The sequence below is a fragment of the Haliotis rufescens genome, unplaced genomic scaffold (genome assembly GCF_023055435.1).
Source record: "Haliotis rufescens isolate VD_foot unplaced genomic scaffold, xgHalRufe1.0.p SCAF_18, whole genome shotgun sequence".
NCBI lineage: Eukaryota > Metazoa > Mollusca > Gastropoda > Lepetellida > Haliotidae > Haliotis > Haliotis rufescens.
The window spans coordinates 1,799,903-1,827,854 of record NW_025963868.1 but is presented as its reverse complement, the minus strand read 5'-3'; the positions used below and the strand labels follow the sequence as shown (position 1 = coordinate 1,827,854).

Sequence of the window (27,952 nt, the reverse complement as noted above, 5' to 3'; positions counted from 1 at the left end):
TGTCATGCTGATAAATGACACCACGTGGCTGCTGTTGGAGAAATGGTAGGACAACTGGACGTAGAATGTTATCCATGTACCGCTGAGCTGTCAAGTTGCCGTCAACGATGACCAGCGGTGTCCTCTCCTGCCCACAGATCCCTCCCCACACCATGACACCCCCTCCACGCAACACGCCACCGTTCGTTCACCCCTCTGCCAGTCACGTCGTTGCCAACGTCGTACAGTCCGGGCCTATCTCAATCGCAGACGACGATGTTGCGCTGTCAATAGCTGTCATCTGTATGGTCTAAAAGCCCTGATTCCATGAGCCCTGATTCTCCTGGCCACTGTCTGTCGACTAACCCTGTGACCTTAGGCATTTGTCGCCGATGACGTCACTGTCAGGAAGCGATTTTGGAGGTGCAAGGTACGCATGTACCGGTCATCATAGGGCGTGGGTACCCTGGGCCTGCCTGTTCTTGGCCTGTCAGCGGTCCGCCCTGTCCGTCTGTAACGTTGCATCAAGTTGGTAACGGCAACATGGGAGCAACCGAAGGTTTGTGCAATATGGGCGTGGGTGGCTCCCATCTGTACCATACCCAAGGCTCGTTCACATTTTTCGACTTTGAGTCGTGGCATTTCTTTTGTGTTTTTTTGTCACTGTGGATGTCTGACTTGCCGTTACAATCGTTTTATACCCTTACCCGCACGTGCATTTGCAGTTGTCCGTGGTGCACGTGTTTTTCACTTTTTCGCGTGTTATCTCGCAAACATGTAACAGACAATTAACATTTTCCGCATACACTATTGTTGTATTTAGGTTATGTGTTTTAGATAGACTTCATCGAAAAACAATTTATACTTTGTCTGAAATTTATATTTTCAGTTGGTAAAGTTTCTTTTGGACGTCAGTTTAATATAATAAAGTACCAGATGCTTGGAAAAAATGATTACTCTATAAATATTCGCAAGTATATGATGGATGGTACAGCTTAAATCATACACGCAAAGATATATAACATTCAAACGAATTATCTTGAAATTTATAAACACAACCTCCAACTCCTGACATTAATTACAATAAAATGATGCTATCGTACAAATGTCACAATTGACTGCTTATAAAAAGTGTGAATAGCAGCTTAATGTAATTAATATAAAGGGGGTTAAATTACCTAAATGGGTGTCTTACATATATTCTGACTTATAAAACTATGTCATTCGACGCCATTCACCTCGGATGTCCTCTGCTAACTGATACTGGTTATAAGGGCGACCTGGTGGTCGTAAAAACATGGTACTTGTTATTACCTTGTCTGGCGCTCGGCATTAAGGGGCTAAAACAAGGACTGGTCGGCTCGGAGTCCGTATACTGTGTCTGAGTGGGGTATTCATGTTAAACTGCGGCATGGTATCTCAGTGGGCTAGCACTATAAATCGGCACAAGTCCGGACACACACACACACGTGCATGCAGTCGCTATATAAGTGCAATAATCTTGGACGCGACGTTAAACCCCATTTCACCTCACCTTTTATATTTCTGAACAGTGAGTCAATTTTAACAATCTTTCTATTGGTTGAACTTGAAAAGTGACCTTACAAAATTTCAGCTCTCTTTTATATTAAAAAACCATGATTGTACAAAAAAACAGCCACCATCAAATGGTAGTCCCCTAATGATACTGTCTACAGAGAGGAACGAAAGGCTTCTGGTTAAGATGTGATGGAAAAAGTGTTCAGAACGAAACATGTTTTTAGGATAATATCCGACAGGGAATGAGGAGATGGTCATTATCTTTGTTCAAACAACTTTTCATAACTTGCAGACTCCAGCGACCAAAATATGACAGTGGCCACATGCATAGGCGGAACAGCTTCCTTTACCTGGAGCTATGAGGTCCAGCCATTCTTGGCAATCGAATGGTTTTTTGGGGATAAACCTATTGCAGACACAACTGTTAAATCGTTTTCAAAGGTACGTAAATTAGACTATGTCCAAGATGGAAGAGTGTTGCGAGACACTAAATATGCACGAAACTAAAACATAAAGTTTTTATAATGCGGATGGTACACGTATGACCTCATTTTTCTCATTTCAGACACAATCGGACTTTTTTCCATTCATACTCACCTTATGGACTTAATTTAGGTCTAAGATGATCACGATGAGGATGATTAGGAGAATAAACTCTGACAGCACTGACACTGAATAAATTTATTCAGTGTCAGTGCTGTCAGAGTTTATTTTCCTAATCATCCAGTATAAAGTTCTACTTCCAGTCTTCCACTCATCGTGATCATCTTTGACCTACCTCATGTCCACCAATTTGAACGCAAGATAAATGCCCTTGTCGTGAGTATTGTTGGTGATAATGAGTATGCATTTTTAGATAAAAAGAAAAATCAATTTGATATTGATATTATCATGCTTTAATGTTTTTATCGAGAAATTAAGTCCGCGGCCGTAATATGAGGTGAGTATGAAGGGAAGAAGATATAAAGCACTTTTTGTCACCATATTAAATTATGTCAAAATAAATATACAGAAATGGCGATCGCTATATATTATGTGTACAATGATAGACGACACTCTACTTCTCCTTTAAACATTACTTACTTAACTTAGTAATAGTGCAGCCTGAATACATCGCGAATCATTTTCAACTAGTCTTTAGCCTACGTGTGACGTTCAGTGTACTCAATGTCGATGAGAGAGATCAGCAGTATGTCATTCATGCAAGAGAACGTTTATGCGAGTTATTGCGAGTTTCAAGCTGATACTTCACCTCAACAATAATCAAAACACAGTATTTGACACACATTTTAACTTCAACGACTCTTTTGGTGAATGTTGTTAAACGTATTTTCTTGATAAACTATTTTCATCTGTTTGCACTTTGACAAAACAACTGCAAATCACCAACAATACTAAGCTTTATGTTGCGACGAAATATTTTCAAACTGTTGATCTATGTAGACAGTTGCACTTGGTAACAAGCTTCTTGGAAGTGTGATAAGAAACATCATCTACAACAGTATACAGAGATTCTGATTCTTTAATATTTGACTAATATATAGTGATTTATCCGGGGAGGCATTTGGCTAGGGATATTGTACTCTATGACACCGGAAGGGCAGGAGTCGGTCACGAATGCACACAACAGGCTGTTAACCAGATGTAGGTGAGGTTCAATTATCCTCAAAGAAGAATATTTTAAGACACCTTCTCACATCATTGTAAACGGACCTATTTGTTAACCATCCCCCTCACCCCACGCCCCCGCCACTCCATATTCAATATAAAATATCTTCCGAACTGAGTGCAAGCAGGCATGATCAATGTCACAGCGATATAGCGTAATCACTTACCTGTGTGGTTACCTGGTCGATCGAGGCAGGTGTAAAAGCTCTGGATGTTAGATAGGAGAACGTAGTGCGTCTCTCCGATGTGGATGTTTATAAATTGTGTGAGAGGTTGGATGAAGGAATGGTTCAAGAACTGTATGTTTTCTATGCCTAAATCAAAAGCATATGTAATGCATGCTTTCAAAATAGTGCGCATGGAAATAGATATGATCTAATGTTGTTGCAATCCTAACCAACATTGTTGTGGGATATTGTAGTGTTTTCATATAATATTGTGTGTTTTTTCCCCCTTTTATTCATATATTTAGTTTATTGATTAATTACTGAAGACTTATTTGTTCATGTGTTCGGGGAACATTGATAATAAGGTATTGTATGCGAGGGAGACTTTTAATGTTTCAATTTGCAGATTGACTAACTAAAATATCAAACTAAAATATTATTTACTAGCTGCTTGTCTGTTTGATTTGTGATAAAATCAAAAGAACCACAATAAAAACCTGAACAAATCTAAAATAATTATTTGATAGGCATTACTTGGAAGTTGACGGATGACAAAGTAAACACAATTTATAGATAACAACTTCTTTATTTGACAACAGTATAAGGATCTAATCGGAGAAGTTGTTTTATCATCCCAAACTGGCTCCCACAGGAGATATGCTTGGGTGAGATGAAGCTTTACCTACATTGTAGATATCGCTGCTATGAAATTGCATCACAATGCCTTGCTTTGCAGTTACCATTACGTCACAATCAAATGACATCACTAATGGCTCTGCTACTGAAGCTGTTAGTAGTACTTTTCACACTTAAGACACTGTTTATTACTTCTACAAGCGGAAAAAGTTGGAAGAATGATGTTGGATGATAAACAAAATCTCACCCTTGTGTCTTCTGATATCAAATATATCAACACTCGTTGATCAAAGCCACAGAGTTTTTTCCACTTTTATTAATGAGTGTTGATATTTTTGATATCAAAAGACACTCAGGTGAGTTTCTCAATGTCCATAAATTGTGTCTAATTTGAAATAATAACTGATGAAATGCAAAATATGACCTGCAAGCACCTGCTGATGAACGTCAACTGCCTGGCCAGGATAGCTCTAAAAGTTAAAATATTATGTTCTACAAATTTGTTTTCGTTGACAGCCCCTGAGATAATATGATAGCTTTAAACACCACTTAACCTTTCAATAAAAAACATTTCCTGCGTCTGAAAAGGCTATTTTCAAACTTCTACCTGTGCTTGCCACCTGTTTGGCGGGCTACATTTGGCGGGCTACATTTGGGTGGCTACACTTGTTCATTCACTCCTGTAGGGTTAAGGTATCTTTCAAATATGGCAAAGCATTTTGATTGAATACAAACTTTCCTTTCATCAGTTTTCACCTGCCTGTGTTTTTTTCAAAAGCAGCATATTTTTGCGGAAAGGCAGCTGCTTCGTTTAGCTATCAACCATGGTGATTTGCTGCAGATACAGATACATGTATTGTGCATTCGGGAATATCAAGTTCTCTGTGGATGTATATTTCACTGCACTGCCTGAACTTTCATAAGAGGACAACGAGGAGCTTAACATTAATTTTAAAAGCACAAGATATATATGCCTATTTGGTGGTATAAAAATTATAAAGAGCTTATTTTGACAATATCACTGTCATGTGAATTCATCAGTGTGTTGCTAATAGATCATGTTTGTTATGGCTCCAAACTGTCAAGGTAGCATATTCCTGTCAGCTTCTCTGCCTGCTGTAGGGTTACAAGGTGGGGTGAAATGGGGTTTAACATCGCATCCAAGATTATTGCACTTATGTAGCGACGTGCATGCACATATGTGTGTGTGGCTGCTTGTACTAGTCCGGACTGATGCCGACAGTGCTAGCTCACTGAGATACCATGCCGCAGTTTAACATGAATACCCCCACTCAGACACAGTATACTGACTCCGAGCCGACCAGTCCTTGTTTTAGCCCCTTAATGCCGAGCGCCAGACAGGGTAACAAGAAGTACCACCTTTTAACGTCTTTTGGTATGATGCAGCCGGGGATTGAACCCCGGACCTTCAGCTCTCCGGGTGGACGCTCAACCACTAGACCACGGAGGCGGTCTGAAGGGTTACAAAGGAGGGTGTACACCAAGTAGTATATGCAGTCCCGGGTCTGTGCCAGTGAGCAATGCTGAATAGAAATCCAACTTTAGTTGATTTTTCATTATGTTCAAATGTTTGCATGGCAACATGTGTTCATTTATGTGTGGTTGAATATGTCTTTAGTTATAGTCCCGACATGGTACAATGTGTAAAGCCCATTTCCGGTGTCCCCAGCCATGATGTTGCTGGAATATTGCTAAAAGCGACGTAAAACCTAACTCACTCACTCACTCACTCACTCACTCACTCACTCACTCACTCACTGGAATATTGCTAAAAGCGGCGTGAGGGTGAGATGTATGTAAGATGGGTGTGGTTTTTAAATACTTCAATGGGATGGGAATAGACTCTGAGTGTTGTCAGTTGAATAACATCATTGCTAACAGGACAGTAGCTTCTTTCATAAAGAACATTTTTTTTACTGTCATGTGAATTCACCAGTGTGTTGGCGTGAGTTAATCCCCTGACAGCCACAGGAAACATTCCTTTCTGCCTACAATGAAGTATGTTGGGTTTTTGAGTAGGTTTTCATGGGTGTGCCTGCGACTCTCTTTTCAAACAAACACCACGTTTATTCATTTGGCATATTGGTGACATACTTTCGATAAAGTTATACTCACTTCCAAAAGAGTGAGTGAGTGAGTTGGGTTTAACGCCGCTTTTAACAGTATTCCAGTGTCAGGCTTAATGTAGGAGGAACGTCCGAAGTGATTCGGTGAGACTCACGAGCACGGGCATGGTGCTGACAAACCTGGAAACATAATCAGGGCGAACCGGGATTTGAACCAACAATCAAAGGTTTCTGGTGTGCCTAAGGGACACAACTCTGCACAGCAAATCGAGGCGCCTTAGACAACTGGGCTACCCGTGCCCTACTACCAAAAGAAATACTGACCATAGAAACATAAAGAGAAATATGTATGTTAAGATAGATGTTTCCAATGTGAACCACTTCATGACAAAACTAACAATCAGTCAAGTGTTACCACAGAGTGACTTTATTCTTATCACGATATGCTGCGTGTGATTTCCAAACTTACACGCTAATCCTGCACGAGACAAATAGTGCATCTTGAGTCATGGATCTATGACGTCACATGTGATGCGTTCATGAGCATCGGTTCATATGACTATCAGTATGGTTTTTTTGTGCATTGAGTGAGTGAGTATGTTTTTACGCCGCTTTTAGCAATATTCCAGCAATATCATGGCGGGGGACACCAGAAATGGGCTTCACACATTGTACCCATATCGGGAATCGAACCCGGGTCTTCGGCGTGACGAGTGAACGCTTAAACCACAAGGCTACCCGACTGTCCCATTTGTGCATTGAACAAATCTTCATATGTCAACCAACATGTATGATATTTTCTTTTGGTGGTGAGTATTTATGATTAACTGAACTTGAATAGCCAATCCTGCACAAGACAAAGGGTACATCTCGCGTCATAGATCTATGATGTTGCATGTGATGTAGTTCTGAGCATCGGTTCACACAACATGTGGAGTGTGTCAGTGTACAACTGTGGAGTGTGTCAGTGTACAACTGTGGAGTGTGTCAGTGTACAACTGTGGAGTGTGTCAGTGTACAACTGTGGAGTGTGTCAGTGTGCAACTGTGGAGTGTGTCAGTGTACAACTGTGGAGTGTGTCAGTGTACAACTGTGGAGTGTGTCAGTGTACAACATGTGGAGTGTGTCAGTGTACAACTGTGGAGTGTGTCAGTGTACAACTGTGGAGTGTGTCAGTGTACAACTGTGGAGTGTGTCAGTGTACAACTGTGGAGTGTGTCAGTGTACAACTGTGGAGTGTGTCAGTGTGCAACTGTGGAGTGTGTCAGTGTGCAACTGTGGAGTGTGTCAGTGTGCAACATGTGGAGTGTGTCAGTGTACAACTGTGGAGTGTGTCAGTGTGCAACTGTGGAGTGTGTCAGTGTGCAACTGTGGAGTGTGTCAGTGTACAACTGTGGAGTGTGTCAGTGTACAACTGTGGAGTGTGTCAGTGTACAACTGTGGAGTGTGTCAGTGTGCAACTGTGGAGTGTGTCAGTGTACAACTGTGGAGTGTGTCAGTGTACAACTGTGGAGTGTGTCAGTGTACAACATGTGGAGTGTGTCAGTGTACAATTGTGGAGTGTGTCAGTGTACAACTGTGGAGTGTGTCAGTGTACAACTGTGGAGTGTGTGGAGTGTGTCAGTGTACAACTGTGGAGTGTGTCAGTGTACAACTGTGGAGTGTGTCAGTGTACAACTGTGGAGTGTGTCAGTGTGCAACTGTGGAGTGTGTCAGTGTGCAACTGTGGAGTGTGTCAGTGTACAACTGTGGAGTGTGTCAGTGTGCAACTGTGGAGTGTGTCAGTGTGCAACTGTGGAGTGTGTCAGTGTGCAACTGTGGAGTGTGTCAGTGTACAACTGTGGAGTGTGTCAGTGTGCAACTGTGGAGTGTGTCAGTGTACAACTGTGGAGTGTGTCAGTGTGCAACTGTGGAGTGTGTCAGTGTGCAACTGTGGAGTGTGTCAGTGTACAACATGTGGAGTGTGTCAGTGTACAACTGTGGAGTGTGTCAGTGTACAACTGTGGAGTGTGTCAGTGTACAACTGTGGAGTGTGTCACTGTGGAGTGTGTCAGTGTACAACTGTGGAGTGTGTCAGTGTGCAACTGTGGAGTGTGTCAGTGTACAACTGTGGAGTGTGTCAGTGTACAACTGTGGAGTGTGTCAGTGTACAACTGTGGAGTGTGTCAGTGTACAACGGTGGAGTGTGTCAGTGTGCAACTGTGGAGTGTGTCAGTGTACAACTGTGGAGTGTGTCAGTGTACAACATGTGGAGTGTGTCAGTGTACAACTGTGGAGTGTGTCAGTGTCCAACTGTGGAGTGTGTCAGTGTGCAACTGTGGAGTGTGTCAGTGTACAACTGTGGAGTGTGTCAGTGTACAACTGTGGAGTGTGTCAGTGTACAACTGTGGAGTGTGTCAGTGTGCAACTGTGGAGTGTGTCAGTGTACAACTGTGGAGTGTGTCAGTGTGCAACTGTGGAGTGTGTCAGTGTGCAACTGTGGAGTGTGTCAGTGTACAACTGTGGAGTGTGTCAGTGTACAACATGTGGAGTGTGTCAGTGTGCAACTGTGGAGTGTGTCAGTGTGCAGCTGTGGAGTGTGTCAGTGTACAACTGTGGAGTGTGTCAGTGTGCAACTGTGGAGTGTGTCAGTGTACAACTTTTGAGTGTGTCAGTGTGCAACTGTGGAGTGTGTCAGTGTGCAACTGTGGAGTGTGTCAGTGTGCAACTGTGGAGTGTGTCAGTGTACAACTGTGGAGTAGTAGCCTGAACTATATTTTCCAGGTTTGTTCTCAGTGAAACCTGTTACTTCCCTTCACATCATGTCGAGACCTTGACTACTCAGTGAAACCTGTTACTTCCCTTCACATCATGGTGAGACCTTGTCTACTCAGTGAAACCTGTTACTTCCCTTCACATCATAGTGAGACCCTGTCTACACAGTGAAACCTGTTACTTCCCTTCACATCATAGTGAGACCTTGACTACTCAGTGAAACCTGTTAGCTCCCTTCACATCATAGTGAGACCTTGACTACTCAGTGAAACCTGTTAGCTCCCTTCACATCATGGTGAGACCTTGACTACTCAGTGAAACCTGTTAGCTCCCTTCACATCATAGTGAGACCTTGTCTACACAGTGAAACCTGTTAGCTCCCTTCACATCATAGTGAGACCTTGTCTACACAGTGAAACCTATTAGCTCCCTTCACATCATAGTGAGACCTTGACTACTCAGTGAAACCTATTAGCTCCCTTCACATCATAGTGAGACCTTGTCTACACAGTGAAACCTGTTAGCTCCCTTCACATCATGGTGAGACCTTGTCTACTCAGTGAAACCTGTTACTTTCCTTCACATCATGGTGAAACCTTGACTACTCAGTGAAACCTGTTACTTCCCTTCACATCATGGTGAGACCTTGACTACTCAGTGAAACCTTTTACTTTCCTTCACATCATGGTGAAACCTTGACAACTCAGTGAAACCTGTTAGTTCCCTACACATCATGGTGAAACCTTGACTACTCAGTGAAACCTGTTACTTCCCTTCACATCATGGTGTGACCTTGACTACTCAGTGAAACCTGTTACTTCCCTTCACATCATGGCGATACCTTGATCTACTCAGTGAAACCTGTTACCTCCCTTCACATCATGGCGAGACCTTGACAACTCAGTGAAACCTGTTACTTCCCTTCACATCATGGTGTGACCTTGACTACTCAGTGAAACCTGTTACTTCCCTTCACATCATGGTGAGACCTTGATCTACTCAGTGAAACCTGTTACTTCCCTTTACATCATGGTGAGACCTTGACTACTCAGTGAAACCTGTTACTTCCCTACACATCATGGTGAGACCTTGACAACTCAGTGAAACCTGTTAGTTCCCTACACATCACGGTGAGACCTTGACAACTCAGTGAAACCTGTTAGTTCCCTACACATCACGGTGAGACCTTGACTACTCAGTGAAACCTGTTAGTTCCCTACACATCACGGTGAGACCTTGACTACTCAGTGAAACCTGTTAGTTGCCTACACATCACGGTGAGACCTTGACTACTCAGTGAAACCTGTTAGTTCCCTACACATCACGGTGAGACCTTGACTACTCAGTGAAACCTTATACTTCCCTACACATCACGGTGAGACCTTGACTACTCAGTGAAACCTGTTACTTCCCTTCACATCACGGTGAGACCTTGACTACTCAGTGAAACCTGTTACTTCCCTACACATCATGGTGAGACCTTGACTACTCAGTGAAACCTATTACTTCCCTACACATCACTGTGAGACCTTGACAACTCAGTGAAACCTGTTACTTCCCTACACATCACGGTGAGACCTTGACTACTCAGTGAAACCTAATACTTCCCTACACATCACGGTGAGACCTTGACTACTCAGTGAAACCTGTTACTTCCCTACACATCACGGTGAGACCTTGACTACTCAGTGAAACCTGTTACTTCCCTACACATCACTGTGAGACCTTGACAAATCAGTGAAACCTATTACTTCCCTACACATCACTGTGAGACCTTGACAACTCAGTGAAACCTGTTACTTCCCAACACATCACGGTGAGACCTTGACTACTCAGTGAAACCTGTTACTTCCCTACACATCACGGTGAGACCTTGACTACTCAGTGAAACCTAATACTTCCCTACACATCACGGTGAGACCTTGACTACTCAGTGAAACCTGTTACTTCCCTACACATCACTGTGAGACCTTGACAACTCAGTGAAACCTGTTTCTTCCCTACACATCACGGTGAGACCTTGACTACTCAGTGAAACCTGTTACTTCCCTACACATCATGGTGAGACCTTGACTACTCAGTGAAACCTGTTACTTCCCTACACATCACGGTGAGACCTTGACTACTCAGTGAAACCTGTTACTTCCCTTCACATCATGGTGAGATCTTGACTATTCAGTGAAACCTGTTAGTTCCCTTCACATCATGGTGAGACCTTGATCTACTCAGTGAAACCTGTTACTTCCCTTTACATCATGGTGAGACCTTGACAACTCAGTGAAACCTGTTACTCCCCTACACATCACGGTGAGACCTTGACAACTCAGTGAAACCTGTTACTCCCCTACACATCACGGTGAGACCTTGACAACTCAGTGAAACCTGTTACTCCCCTTCACATCACGGTGAGACCTTGACTACTCAGTGAAACCTGTTAGTTCCCTACACATCACGGTGAGACCTTGACTACTCAGTGAAACCTGTTACTTCCCTTCACATCATGGTGAGATCTTGACTACTCAGTGAAACCTGTTACTCCCCTACACATCACGGTGAGACCTTGGCTACTCAGTGAAACCTGTTACTCCCCTACACATCATGGTGTGACCTTGACTACTCAGTGAAACCTGTTACTTCCCTTCACATCATGGTGAGACCTTGATCTACTCAGTGAAACCTGTTACTTCCCTTCACATCATGGTGAGACCTTGACTACTCAGTGAAACCTGTTAGTTCCCTTCACATCATGGTGAGACTTTAACAACTCAGTGAAACCTGTTACTTCCCTTCACATCATAGTGAGACCTTGTCTACTCAGTGAAACCCGTTACTTCCCTTCACATCACGGTGAGACCTTGACTACTCAGTGAAACCTGTTAGTTCCCTACACATCACGGTGAGACCTTGACTACTCAGTGAAACCTAATACTTCCCTACACATCACGGTGAGACCTTGACTACTCAGTGAAACCTGTTACTTCCCTACACACCATGGTAAGTGCTTGACTACTCACTGAAACCTGTTACTTCCCTACACATCATGGTGAGACCTTGACTACTCACTGAAACCTGTTAGTTCCCTACACATCATGGTGAGACCTTGACTACTCAGTGAAACCTGTTACTTCCCTTCACATCATTGTGAGACTTTAACTACTCAGTGAAACCTGTTACTTCCCTACACATCACGGTGAAACCTGTTAGTTCCCTACACATCACGGTGAGACCTGGACTACTCAGTGAAACCTGTTACTTCCCTTCACATCATGGTGAAACCTTGACTGCTCACTGAAACCTGTTAGTTCCCTTCACATGATGGTGAGATCTTAATCTGAGTGCACTGTGACACAAGGTGAGACATTCAATGCATGCCTTTGTCGAGGAGACGGTCTGTTATGACGGAGCACAGCCTCAAAGAAAGGAACAAGGAGGAAACTTCAAATCTGCAAACCTGAATACACAAATCCAGGCCAACATGATTTTTAACGTATCAATGAATCCACATGAATGTGATACTGTCATGTTGCCTAGGCTTGTTGCCTTTCAAAGTTAGACACCGGCTACAGTGCTTGATTTACACCCCACCCTTGAGAGCAGCACTAAAGTGTGTAGGCCACACACGCTTATAAAAACTATCCAGGACAAACATCCGATACAAAAGTTATCACAAGTTTCATTTAGGGACTATTTCCATTGGCCAGATCAGGGGTATTATAAAACACTTGAAATGATATCAAAGATGGCTTCTCCCCGGGGACTGCATGAGTGAGAGATTGCCCTCCTGGTGTAGTCAGACACTGTAAACAAAGGTGCTGGTGTCGGAATCGTAGGGGTCACTTCTATATCGAAGGTCATCTGACAGGAATTAAGTCATAAATATAAACAACAGTCACAATGAGAAGTGACATTGTGGCACAGCTCGATCAGGATGGCTGTCCATGTACAATACAATAAGGATTAACAATTGGCATTACATCTAATGAACATGATGAAGTCTTTGATAGGCATTTAGAAGTTGGGAGAACTTCTTATGGATAGCAACTTGTTATGTTCTTTGTGAATACAGGTGAATGTTGTTGTTGTTGATGTTTAATGCCGCACTCAGCACTATTCCAGCTATGTGACGGCGGTCTGTAAATAATTGAGTCTGGACCAGACAATCCAGTGATTGATATCATGAGCATCGATCTATGCATTTGGGATCGATGACATGCATCAACCAAGTCAGCGAGCCTGACCACCCGACCCCGTTAGTCACCTTTTACGACAAGCAGAGTCGCCTTTTACGTGCAGGTGAATGATGAAGGAGCAAGATGTAGCTCTGCAATGTTGTACAAAGAAGCTGCTTTCAAGAAAAAATATGTAATGGCGGGGGCACAGGTGGCCCAGACGTCTTAGGCGCTGCGATTCGCTGTGCAGAGTTGCGTCCCTTAGGCATGCCAGAAACCTAGGATTTGGGGTTCGAATCCCGGTTCACCCTGATTATGTTTCTAGGTTTGTCAGCACCATTCCCATTACCGAAGTGGTAAACGTTTGAGACCTACATCGCTTGGGTCTTTCCTCCCACATTAAGCTGACACGCCGTGATAAAACTGGAATAATGTTAAAAGCAGCGTTAAACCCAACTCACTCACTCACTCACTCACTCACACTCACTCACTCACTCACTCACTCACTCACTCACTCACTCACTCACTCACTCACTCACTCACTCACTCACTCACTCACTCACTCACTCACTCACATGGGTACAATGTGTGAAGCCCATTGCTGGTGTCCCCAGCCATGATGTTGCTGGAATATTGCTAAAAGCGGCATGAGGGTGAGATGGATGTGCTTTATAAAATACTCCCATGGGAAGGGAATAGACTCTGAGTGTTGTCAGTTGAATAACATTATTGCTAACAGGACAGTAGCTTCTTTCATCATGAAAAACATTTTTTTTACTGTCATGTGAATTCACCAGTGTGTTGGCGTGAATTAATCCCCTGACAGTCACAGGAAACATTCCTTTCTGCCTACAATGAAGTATGTTGGGTTTTGGAGTAGGTTTTCATGGGTGTGCCTGCGACTCTCTTTTCAAACAAACCACACGTTTATTCATTTGGCATATTGGTGACATACTTTCGATAAAATTATACTCACTGCCAAAAGAGTGAGTGAGTGAGTGAGTTGGGTTTAACTCCGCTTTTAACAGTATTCCAGTGTCAGCTTAATGCGGGAGGAAAGCTATGACAACCTCATGTGACTTATAGTTTAAACTATAAATGTATAGATGACAAATACAGTTGTGTTGCTGACTAGATGCCTGTGAACAACACAGACAGATGTTAATGAGCATGTAGGATGCGTAGGATGTGTTGTCATGCCCTCATGGTGAGACTCATGCAGTTGGTAATAATCTAGGACAGGAATAACTCATAATAGGAAGCTCCGGAAGCAGATGGTGAAGTTGAGACAGATTGGGACATACTTACCGTATTCGACGTAATAAGTGACCCGCTCTAATAAACGCCAATGGCGATATTTGCCAATGTATTGGCTAGTGAACAATCCCAATTAGCACCCTTCCGATTGAACAATCGAGACAAGACTTATTTCTTTGTCTATAATACTCACTCGTGTGTTATATGGACCCTTAATTACAGTCAACTAAATTCTGGAAAAATATATCTGTTGTGTATAATACGCACAGACTTTTCTTTTGTATCATTTCAGGCTGTCAGCATAAATCAGAAAATTTACGAACTTTCAACTCTTTCACCAAAATAATATTCTAATATGAGCCCCCTATTTCTAATTTTGAGAGCGCCCTGTGCGCTTATTTTGTGGAATACGGTAACTGCGTTTATTCCACATGAATGTAGTGGTAACGAGTTATTAGCTGTACGAATAAAAAGTTATTGTGTGTAGTTGTGTCGTTTGATCATGCCAGAATTTGCTTGTCCAGTCATCTAAGGTGCCGTGCAGGGTTTTGTCCCTTGGCCACGCAAGGAAGTTGTGACTGGTGGCGGGAGTCCCATTTTCCCCGAATATGTTTCAAGGTTTGTCAGCATTATATCCTGGCTGGGAAACCTGTGAACAACATCACAAGGTTCAATTACAGCTGCCGGTCACCTGTATGCATGGCTGTATCATGATATAACATTTCTACTAAGTTTTCCTATAATAATTAGATCCACATCAAGTGCTTTTATGAGTTATCATGGTGTAATATTTATACATCATTTCATATAATTATAGTTTAGCAAGTAATACTTATCGACAGGTAAAATGCATATATAAAATATCAGTAGTTTCAGTTATAGCTTTTTAGATAGATGCTAGCCTAAGGTAATGGGAGCGCATCTTCTAGACATACTATTCAATAAGACAAGAGTTATGTCTACATAGTTTAATAGATTTGAAGCTTTTAGATAAATACTAGCCTAAGGTATCAAGATCCCATCTCCCAGACAAAAGATATGTCTACATAGTCTTATAGATTACCTTGAACTATTTTATTTAAGTAAATCTGTCATCACCTATATTAGAATAACATTCAGCAATTACTTCAATTTAGACTCATTAAGGATTAGCCCCCATACAAGCTCGTCTATAGTGCATTAAGGATTAGCCCCCATACAACCTCGTCTATATTAAGGATTAGCCCAACACAAGCTCGTCTATAGTGACACCATAACCTCTTTCAAAGCATCCAGTAAATATGTCAACAAGATTAGTGCCAGTCCAACCGGATTAACAGGATTAAGTATTCCCCTCTGTCTAGCCATTCATTTAGCATAGGGCACAACCCATCGTGTATCAACCAATCATCTTCCATTTTATTGTTCTAATCTTTGTTAAAAACATACAGAAACCACATGTTAGGGCAAAAAGGGCTCCCTGGTGCATACATTGTAAAGCAACTAATCACTCCTCTCTCTCCAACAAATGTCCCCACAGACACACCCTCACCCAACAGGCCAACAAACACATCGACATTGACTCGGCCAAACTCCAAACAAGAAAACAAACACAGCATACAAACAATCCACTCTTACCCACACCGCAACCAAACAACGACCGACACCTACAATCCCCATGGGATGGCATCCCCAAGGTAATCCCCCAAGCAACAACCACACTCAACCACCACCCACGCAACCCCCAAACCTTCGCCACACCACAGCCACTCGCTGCATCCACACCCGCAAGCAAAACAAACCGCACCTCACACGCCTCAACCCTACCCAACACCATACAACCCGCAGCCACCAGGGCAACAACAACCACACACGAGCAAGCACTACCTGAAGACACAAACAGCACTGAACCCATGGACATACCCAGCACGCACACGCAAGCACTACCAAACACACAAACAACCCCCATGGAGAGTGAGGAGATAAACCAAAGCAATATAGACGAAGACGAATACGATACTGAAGATAATGCAAACGAAATTGAAATTACCCGATCAGCACCTAAAAAATTTAAAAACCGCAAACGCAAAATCCAATCTCAACCCCAAACCCCCATAACTTCCAAACTAAACAACATCACAATCTTACTGGCCTACATGCTCAAACAAATAAACCCAGAGGCTAGCTCCAAAAATCTTCACAAAGTAGCCCTAAACCTAAAACTGACCACTCAAAGTTACAAGGAATTTCTTACAAACTACTCAACAGCAACCGCAGGACTAAAGACAATCCAAACAAACAATAAATCCATAATCTCCAAACACTAAAAGCCCAAATAATGACAGGCCTAAATATCTTTCAGTGGAATGCGGACGGGCTTAACTCCCACAGCCACGAATTAAAAGCTAGATTTAAACTAAAACAAGGACCACATATAGCGTGCATCCAGGAAACTAAATTCTCCAATAAATCCAAATTCTACCTACCAAACTACAACATAGTCAGACATGATAGACCTAAAAACAAAACAATTAGAGCATCAGGTGGCCTACTAATACTGATTAGAGAAGACATAAGTTACGAGGAAATCAAAATAAACACCCCAAACCTAGAAGCCAATGGTATCCAAATCACCCTTAAAAACCAAAAAATAAACATCATAAACATTTACCACTGGCAACAACAGAAAATCCAACCGGAGGATCTAAACATACTCAAAAAGATAGGCAACAAATCTACCATCTTTCTAGGAGACTTCAACGCCCACCACCCTTCCTGGGGCACGGGAGATAAACTAGATAATCACGGCAAACTAATATCAGAATGGATAGAAACAAACAATTTAGTACTATTAAATAACAACCAACCTACCAGATACGATAAAAACAATAGAGACATGTCGGCTATCGACCTAACCATATGTACAGCAGACTTAGCTCAAAGTACCCAATGGGAAGTTCACGACGCCCCCCTAGGAAGTGATCACTTCCCCATAAACATAACCATAGGAAACACTAACGTCCCAAATCAATCCGAAAGTTCAGAACCCAAATTTAACTACAACCAGGCTAACTGGGATAAATTCCAAGACATATGCAACCAAGCTAACCTAGTAGAACTAGAAAATAGTGACCCAGAAATATATTGCCAAAACCTAACGGACTTCATAATAAACGCAGCCAAAAGCGCAATCCCCTTTAAAAAACCCAATAAATCGGGTAGGCCCTCTGTACCCTGGTGGAACGAGGAAATAGAACTAACTAGACAAAAACGTAAAACAGCCTTCAACAAAGCCAAACGCGACCATAACCACATACCAGTAGCTCACCAACTAAACCACCAGGTACAAAAACTAGTTAAAATAGCAAAAACTAGAGACTGGAAAAAATTCTGTGAGGGATTAAACAACCGTACAGACGCCAGAACGGTCTGGCGTAAAATCCACGCCGTTAGAGGCCTAAAACGTCACAAAAAGACACCTAACATAAATAACTCAACAACTCCTAGCGAAAAAGCAGACAACCTAGCAAACCACTTTTCGGCCACAAGCAGTAATAACAATTTCAGTGACAAATTCCAACTAAAACTTAAAACAGAAACCAAACCTAGCCAAGACCCAAATAACGACGCCCTAGAAATAAATCAGCCGTACACAATAGAAGAACTCAATTATGTACTCCAAAATAGGAAAAAGGGAACAGCCCCAGGACTAGACCTAACCTCCTACCAAATATTAAAAAAACTCCCCCCTAAACTACTCCAGACACTACTCAAACTATATAATCTAATCTACATAAAAGGCCATGTACCAACCCCCTGGAAGGAGGCGCTAATCATACCTATTCCCAAACCCGGTAAACCAACCAACCAAGCTAACTCTTATAGACCAATTTCTCTTACTTCAAACCTTTGCAAAGTAATGGAATCCATGGCCAAAAATAGACTTCAACACTATCTATCTCAAAATAACATAATAAACTCAGATCAAAGCGGTTTCACTCCTGGCCGCTCCACCCTAGATAACCTCGCTCGTCTCGAACAGGATATTAAAACCGGTCAACTAAACAAACAATACACAACAGGCATCTTTCTGGATTTCTCTAAAGCCTTTGATATGGTATGGCATAACGGATTAATCCAAAAACTTTAAAAAATAGGACTTAAAGGTCAAATCGTTAATTACATCCAAAGCTTCCTCCAAAACCGCAAAATTACAGTGGGTATAGACCAGGCCTTGTCGGAGCAGTGTCCCCTAGAAAACGGCACCCCACAAGGCAGCATTCTTAGCCCCACACTTTTTAATATAATGATAAACGACCTATTTGATGGCTTATCCCCTAAAATAAACACCTCAAAATTTGCGGATGACGGAGCCCTCTGGATCCGCTCCAAAAGTATCTTAACATCTCAGGACTTACTACAAAAATCCCTAAACAAAATACAAAAATGGGCAGACAAATGGGGCTTCTCCCTAAACTCCGAAAAAACGACAGGAATAGTATTCAAACACAAAAGTATGAAACGGGCCTCCCCTTTCCTCAAACTAAACAATAAACCAATCAAATTCCAAAAGCAAACTAAATTCCTAGGTCTAATTTTCGACGAGCATCTCTCCTGGGATGCTCACGTCCAAAACCTAACCACCAGATGTAGCAAAGATCTAAACACACTAAGATGCCTAACCGGCTCCAACTGGGGAGCCTCTAAAGATACCCTCCTCAGCCTCTACACATCCCTAATCAGATCTAAACTAGACTACGGCTGTGCCATATACGATACCCTAAACGAAACCCTAACCAAAAAACTAGATTCAATACAATATCAAGCCCTCAAACTAGTAACACGTACTCAACATGGCACCTCCCTCACATCACTGCAGGCCCTTACAGGAGAAATGCCACTAAATTTACGTAGACAACACTTAACACTAAACTTCTGGGCAGCATCTCACTCAAACCCCCTTCTCCAAAACATGCTAAACCAAAACATACGTCCCCAAAACCAGGCACTAACTAGGAAACACCCTCTACTCACTCCAATATCCCAACGAATAATAAACTACCATAACGAACACCAAATAGGAAACCAACAACAAAACTGCAAGCAATCAAACGTATTCACCCCAAAACTTAAAATCCCCAAAATAGACACATCCCTAGCCAACACAATAAACAAACAAACTGACCCAAACCTAGCTAAAACCACCTCACTAGCTTACATTCATCAAAAATGGCCAAATTGGTGTCACATATACACAGACGGATCCGCTGATCCGATCACAAATCACACAGGTTTCGGAGTCCACATAGCCCAACCAGTTAAAAATACTCAATCCTTCCGACTCCCAAACAACCAATCCATCTTCACCGCAGAACTCATGGGTATCGCCACGGCGCTCCACAGCCATCACACTAAAAACCAAAAAAAAATCTTAATACTCTCAGACTCACTAAGTGGACTTCAGGCCCTCCAAAACAAAAACACCAAAAACCGCCCCAAATTAATAAACCAAATTCTCAAAAGCGTAAACAAACTAACAGAGGCAGGCAAAAACATACAACTTATCTGGATACCAGCTCACGTAGGAATATACGGGAATGAAAACGCAGACAGAGCCGCAAAACAATCCCTAAATATACCAGACATAAGCCTTAAGCTACCAATATCTAAAGCAGAGATCAAAAGTATAAACAAACGTAAAATCACCCAAAAATGGCATAACCTCTATCAAAACACAAAAACCCAAATCTTAAAAATCCTCAAAAAACCCCTTACCAAACCAAAAATCCTCCATCCCTCCAAAAAAATCGATAGAATAATCACCAAACTCCAAACAGGACACACCAAACTAAATAACCACCTTCTAAAACTAAAAAAACACGCAAACGGGAAGTGCCCACACTGCACTCACCCAGAAACAATAGACCACGTACTACTACATTGCACCCACTTCCTCACCCAACGTACAACATTACAAACCAACCTAAATCCAAATAAAGCTCTTACCTTAGAAGCAATCCTTAACCCCCAAAATAAAATAGAAAACTTCAAAGCCCTAGGCATTTACCTAACCAAAACAGACCTAATTAACCGTATTTAAAAACTTCACTAAACCACCAACACTAAACATCTAAAAACAACAACTCACCCCCACACACTCCCTTAGTCCCAACCACTCCCCCAAGGCATGTCTTCCAAATCTCAAAATGTCAAAACTTTATATAAGCAACCACTAAACCCCCCTCCTTGGTTGCACTCTTCTCGCTTCCCCTTTTATATCACTAAATGGCCCGGCCGGGCCCGTGTGCGAAATACGCTCCAGTCGGAAAGCGCACGTAAAATCCCCTAATATAAGTAAGTAAGTAAGCAAAAAGGTGGGTTCACTCTCTTACCAAGCAGACCTCTCTCCCACAGCCCAGAGGGTTGTACCGACTCCCTGTGGCACCCCCAGCTATATTCTAAGATTTTGTAACTTGCTCATTGTTAATTGTTCTTGTAAATAAAATTGTTATTAGTCTCCTGTGACTCCGGCTCTTTGCTGACTAATTCCCCAAGAAAACCAGCACGCCATTTGGACGGTTTTTTTCATCCCATAACAGTCCATGATAATTGTGTTATGAGATGTGGACCGACTCAGATTACTGGTAAATGTAGTTGTTTGTACATGTGTGTGTGTGTGTGCGGTGAGTCCACATGTGTGTGTGGTGGGATGGGGTGGGGGGGGTGGTTTACTGTTGTTAATACTAAACATTGTACCAAATAATAAAGGTATTAGCAATTCATCAACTTGGAATAAAATGGATAGATTTCTCTTAAGCATTAGGGGGGGCATGTGTGGCCCAGTCATCTGTAACACCTACTCATAAGTCTCCATTAGCACCAGCAACTACCCCAGGTACTTTTCTATTACATGACCACAGTATTGGCCCAACGCCAGTTCATTCATTCTAAAATCTCTTCCCAAGGGCAGTTACGATGCATGTACAATTGTACACTGCAAGGTTTTCACACCCAAAGCAGTTAATATTCATATATACAATCAGTTTGGAAGCTGCGATTATTTCCAAGCCCACAATGGATTTTCCATCCAGGGTAGCGTTGAAAGCCGCTGGGTCATCCATGTCATGGGAAAGTATGGCCCCAGCATGCGTATGAAGTGATCAGACTCCTTTGAGATATCAGTGAAACACCCATTAAGTACATCGATTTTCCGTGCTGGTTCTATTAGAGTTGCATTATGTCATTCTGTCTGATTGGATTTCTTAACTTCACGTGCTGCTGTACGATGTACAGAGAAAACTCATGACTGGCACTTATCTTAGATGTTTTCTCTAAAGGACCCAACAGCATATTATACCACCCATATTCCATCTCTCATCCCCTTCTCGTCTCTATCAGCCCATACTCTTCCCCATCTCTGCTCTATCAGTCTATACTCATCCCCTTCTCGGTTCTATCAGCCTAAACTCGCCCCCTTCTCGGTTCTATCAGCCTATACTCATCCCCTTCTCAGCTCTAGCAGCCTATACTCATCCCCTTCTCGGTTCTATCAGCCATACTCATCCCCTTCTCGGCTCTATCAGCCATACTCATCCCCTTCTCGGCTCTATCAGCCTATACTCGGTCCCTTCTCGGCTCAATCAGCCTATACTCATCCCCTTCTTGGCTCTATCAGCCTATACTCGGTCCCTTCTCGGCTCAATCAGCCATACTCATCCCCTTCTTGGCTCTATCAGCCTATACTCATCCCCTTCTTGGCTCTATCAGCCTATACTCGGTCCCTTCTCGGCTCAATCAGCCATACTCATCCCCTTCTTGGCTCTATCAGCCTATACTCATCCCCTTCTTGGCTCTATCAGCCTATACTCATCCCCTTCTTGGCTCTTTCAGCCTATACTCATCCCCTTCTCTGTTCCATCAGCCTATACTCATCCCCTTCTTGGCTCTATCAGCCTATACTCATCCCCTTCTTGGCTCTTTCAGCCTATACTCACCCCCTTCTCTGCTCTATCAGCCTATACTCATCCCCTTCTCTGCTCTATCAGCCTATACTCATCCCATTCTCAGCTCTATCAGACTATACTCACCCCCTTCTCTGTTCCATCAGCCTATACTCATCCCCTTCTTGGCTCTATCAGCCTATACTCACCCCCTTCTCTGCTCTATCAGACTATACTCATCCCCTTCTTGGCTCTATCAGCCTATACTCATCCCCTTCTTGGCTCTATCAGCCTATACTCATCCCCTTCTTGGCTCTTTCAGCCTATACTCATCCCCTTCTCTGTTCCATCAGCCTATACTCATCCCCTTCTTGGCTCTATCAGCCTATACTCATCCCCTTCTTGGCTCTTTCAGCCTATACTCACCCCCTTCTCTGCTCTATCAGCCTATACTCATCCCCTTCTTGGCTCTATCAGCCTATACTCACCCCCTTCTCTGCTCTATCAGCCTATACTCACCCCCTTCTCTGTTCCATCAGCCTATACTCATCCCCTTCTTGGCTCTATCAGCCTATACTCACCCCCTTCTCTGCTCTATCAGACTATACTCATCCCCTTCTCTGCTCTATCAGACTATACTCATCCCCTTCTCTGCTCTATCAGACTATACTCACCCCCTTCTCTGCTCTATCAGACTATACTCATCCCCTTCTCGGCTCTTTCAGCCTATACTCATCCCCTTCTCTGTTCTATCAGCCTATACTCATCCCCTTCTCTGCTCTATCAGCCTATACTCATCCCCTTCTCTGCTCTATCAGCCTATACTCACCCCCTTCTCTGCTCTATCAGCCTATACTCATCCCCTTCTCGGCTCTTTCAGCCTATACTCACCCCCTTCTCTGTTCTATCAGCCTATACTCATCCCCTTCTTGGCTCTATCAGCCTATACTCATCCCTTTCTCAGCTCTTTCAGCCTATACTCGGTCCCTTCTCTGTTCTATCAGCCTATACTCACCCCCTTCTCTGCTCTCTCAGACTATACTTATCCCCTTCTCTGCTCTATCAGCCTATACTCATCCCCTTCTCTGCTCTCTCAGACTATACTTATCCCCTTCTCTGCTCTATCAGCCTATACTCATCCCTTTCTCAGCTCTTTCAGCCTATACTCGGTCCCTTCTCTGTTCTATCAGCCTATACTCACCCCCTTCTCTGCTCTCTCAGACTATACTTATCCCCTTCTCTGCTCTATCAGCCTATACTCATCCCTTTCTCAGCTCTTTCAGCCTATACTCGGTCCCTTCTCTGTTCTATCAGCCTATACTCATCCCCTTCTTGGCTCTTTCAGCCTATACTCATCTCCTTCTCTGCTCTATCAACCTATACTCATCTCTTTCTCAGCTCTATCAGCCTATACTCATCTCTTTCTCAGCTCTATCAGCCTATACTCATCCCCTTCTCAGCTCTATCAGCCTATACTCATCCCCTTCTCGGCTCTATCAGCCTGTACTTATCCCCTTTTCAACTCAAGGAGACTTCAGGGTTCCTTAATGATCAAAGATTCCCTCACAGAATGTATTTAACCAGATCCATGACTTTATTTCTGGAACATATGTGAGTCTGTCTAAGCTGTTCTGTCAATAAGTAGACAGGTGCTTTAGGCCCTACATATATGAAAACATGGTGAAAAGCACACCCACACACCTGCAAAATGCCCACACCCACTGGGACTCACTGTCCACTCACCCACACACCTGCACACACCCACACCCACTGGGACTCACTGTCCACTCACCCACACACCTGCACACTCCCACACCCACTGGGACTCACAGTCCACTCACCCACACACCTGCACACTCCCACACCCACTGGGACTCACAGTCCACTCACCCACACACCTGCACACTCCTACACCCACTTGGACTCACAGTCCACTCACCCACACACCTGCAAACTCCCACACCCACTGGGACTCACTGTCCACTCATCCACACACCTGCACACTCCCACACCCACTGGGACTCACTGTCCACTCACCCACACACCTGCACAACCCACACCCACTTGGACTCACTGTCCACTCACCCACACACCTGCACACTCCAACACCCACTGGGACTCACCCACACACCTGCACACTCCTACACCCACTGGGACTCACTGTCCCCTCACCCACACACCTGCACACTCCCACACCCACTGGGACTCACTGTCTACTCACCCACACACCTGTACACACCCACACCCACTGGGACTCACTGTTCGCTCCCTCACACACCTGCACACACCCACACCCACTGGGACTCACTGTCCATTCACCCACACACCTGCACACACCCACACCCACTGGGACTCACTGTCCACTCATCCACACACCTGCACACTCCCACACCCACTGGGACTCACTGTCCACTCACCCACACACCTGCACAACCCACACCCACTTGGACTCACTGTCCACTCACCCACACACCTGCACACTCCAACACCCACTGGGACTCACCCACACACCTGCACACTCCTACACCCACTGGGACTCACTGTCCCCTCACCCACACACCTGCACACTCCCACACCCACTGGGACTCACTGTCTACTCACCCACACACCTGTACACACCCACACCTACCGGGACTCACTGTTCGCTCCCTCACACACCTGCACACACCCACACCCACTGGGACTCACTGTCCATTCACCCACACACCTGCACACACCCACACCCACTGGGACTCACTGTCCACTCACCCACACACCTGCACACTCCCACATCCACTGGGACTCACTGTCCACTCACCCACACACCTGCACACACCCACACCCACTGGGACTCACTGTCCACTCACCCACACACCTGCACACTCCCAAACCCACCGGGACTCACTGTCCACTCACCCACACACCTGCACTCTCCCAAACCCACCGGGACTCACTGTCCGCTCACCCACACACCTGCACACTCCCACACCCACTGGAGCTCACTGTCCACTCACCCACACACCTGCACACTTCCACACCCACTGGGACTCACTGTCCACTCACCCACACACCTGCACACTCCCACACCCACTGGGACTCATCCACACACCTGCACACTCCCACACCCACTAGGACTCCCTGTCCACTCACCCACACACCTGCACACTCCAACACCCACTGGGACTCACTGTCCACTCACTCACACACCTGCACACTCCCACACCCACTGGGACTCACTGTCCACTCACCCACACACCTGCACAATTCACACCCACTGGAACTCACTGTCCACACACCCACACACCTGCACACTCCCACACCCACTGGGACTCACTGTCCACTCACCGTCACAATGCACACTCCAACACCCACTGGGACTCACTGTCCGCTCACTCACACACCTGCACACTCCCACGCCCACTTGGACTCACTGCAATCACCCACACACCTGCACACTCCCACACCCACTGGGACTCACTGTCCGCTCACCCACACACCTGCACACTCCCACACAAACTGGGACTCACTGTCCGCTCACTCACACACCTGCACACTCCCACACCCACTGGGACTCACTGTCCACTCACCCACACACCTGTACACTCCCACCCCCACTGGGACTCACTGTCCACACACCCACACACCTGCACACTCCCACACCCACTGGGACTCACTGTCTGCTCACCCACACACCTGCACACTCCTACACCCACCGGGACTCACTGTCCACTCACCCACACACCTGCAGTTTCAACCAATGCTACAACCACAGCTAAAACTACAGCTACAATCACACCTACAACCGTAGCTCCAATCACACGTACAATCACAGCTACAACCACACCTACAACCACAGCTACGTTCACACTTACAAACACAGCTACAACCACTTCTACAACCACACCTACAACCACAGCTACAATCACACCTACAACCACAGCTACAATCACACCTTCAACCACAGCTACAACCACACCTACAACCACAGCTACAACCACACCTACAACAACAGCTACAATCACACCTACCACCACAACTACAACCACAGCTACAACAACACCTTGAACCACAGCTACAACCACACCTTCAACCACAGCTACAACCACAGCTACAATCACACCTACAACCACAGCTACAATCACACCTTCAACCACAGCTACAATCACACCTACAACAACAGCTACAATCACACCTACCACCACAACTACAACCACAGCTACAACAACACCTTGAACCACAGCTACAACCACACCTACAACCACAGCCACAATCACTGCTACAACCACACCTTCAACCACAGCTACAATCTCAGCTACAACCACACCTACAACCATAGCCACAGTCACAACCACACCTACAACCACACCTACAAATCAGAGCTACAACCACACTTACAACCACAGCTTAACAACACTTACAAGCAGGGATACAATCACACCTACAATCACAGCTACAACCACAGCTACGTTCACAGTTACAACCACACATACAACCACACCTACAATCACAGCTACAACCACAGCTACGTTCACAGTTACAACCACACATACAACCACACCTACAATCACAGCTACAACCACAGCTACGTTCACAGTTACAACCACACATACAACCACACCTACAATCACAGCTACAACCACAGCTACAACAACACCTTCAAATACAGCTACAATCACAGCTATATTTAAACCTACACCCACAGCCACAACCACAGCCACAGTTACAACCACAGCTGCAAATCAGAGCTACAACCACACCTACAACCACAGCTACAACTACAGCTATGACCACAGCTGCAAACAAACCTACAACCACAGCTACAATCACAACTACAACCACAGCTACAATCACAGCTGCAATCACACATACAACCACACCTACAACCACAGCTAAACAACACTTACAACCACAGCTACAATCAAACCTACAACCACAGCCACAGTGACAACCACGCCTACAACCACAGCTACACTCAGAGCTACAACCACACTTACAACCACACCTACATTCAAATCTTTAGCCATAGCTACAAATAAGAGCTATAACCACAGCTACAATCACAGCTACAACCACAGCCACAGCTACAAATCAGGGGTACAACCACAGCTTCAACCACAGCTACAACCACAGCTAAGATCACAGCTACAACCACAGGTACAACCTTAGCTACAATCACACCTTCCACACCTACAACCACAGCTACAACCACACTTACAATCACACCTACAACCATGACCACAGTTACAATCAAAGCCACAACCACAGCTACAAATCAGGGGTACAACCACATCTACAACCACAGCTACAACCACTGCTACAACCACACCTACAACCACAGTTACAGCCACAGCTACAACCACACCTACAACCACAGCTAAGATCACAGCTACAACCACAGCTACAATCACATCTACCACACCTACAACCACAGGTACAACCTTAGCTACAATCACACCTACAACCACACCTACAACCTTAGCTACAATCACACCTACCACACCTACAACCACACCTACAATCACACCTACCACACCTACAACCACAGCTACAAGAACCACAGCTACAAATCACAGCTACGACAGCCACAACCACAGCTACAACCACAGCTACAGTCACACCTACAACTGCAGTTACTGTCACACCTACAACCACACCAACAACCACAGCTACAACCACACCTACAACCACACCTACAACCACATCTACAACCATAACTACAGTCACACCTACAACTACAGTTACTGCCACACCTAGAGGCAAACAAACCTACAGTTACTCCTACAATCAACGTACAACCA

General features: G+C 44.3%; 1 protein-coding gene across 1 annotated transcript in view; it reads left to right on the top strand.

The window, feature by feature from the left end:
- The window catches only part of LOC125381508, a 48,069-nt gene that overhangs the window by 4,490 nt on the left and 15,627 nt on the right, over positions 1-27,952 (top strand). Inside the window, exon 4 of the mRNA XM_048398111.1 lies at positions 1,811-1,959. Coding sequence (XP_048254068.1) covers positions 1,811-1,959 — 149 coding nt within the window. The remainder of the gene's footprint in view (positions 1-1,810; positions 1,960-27,952) is intronic.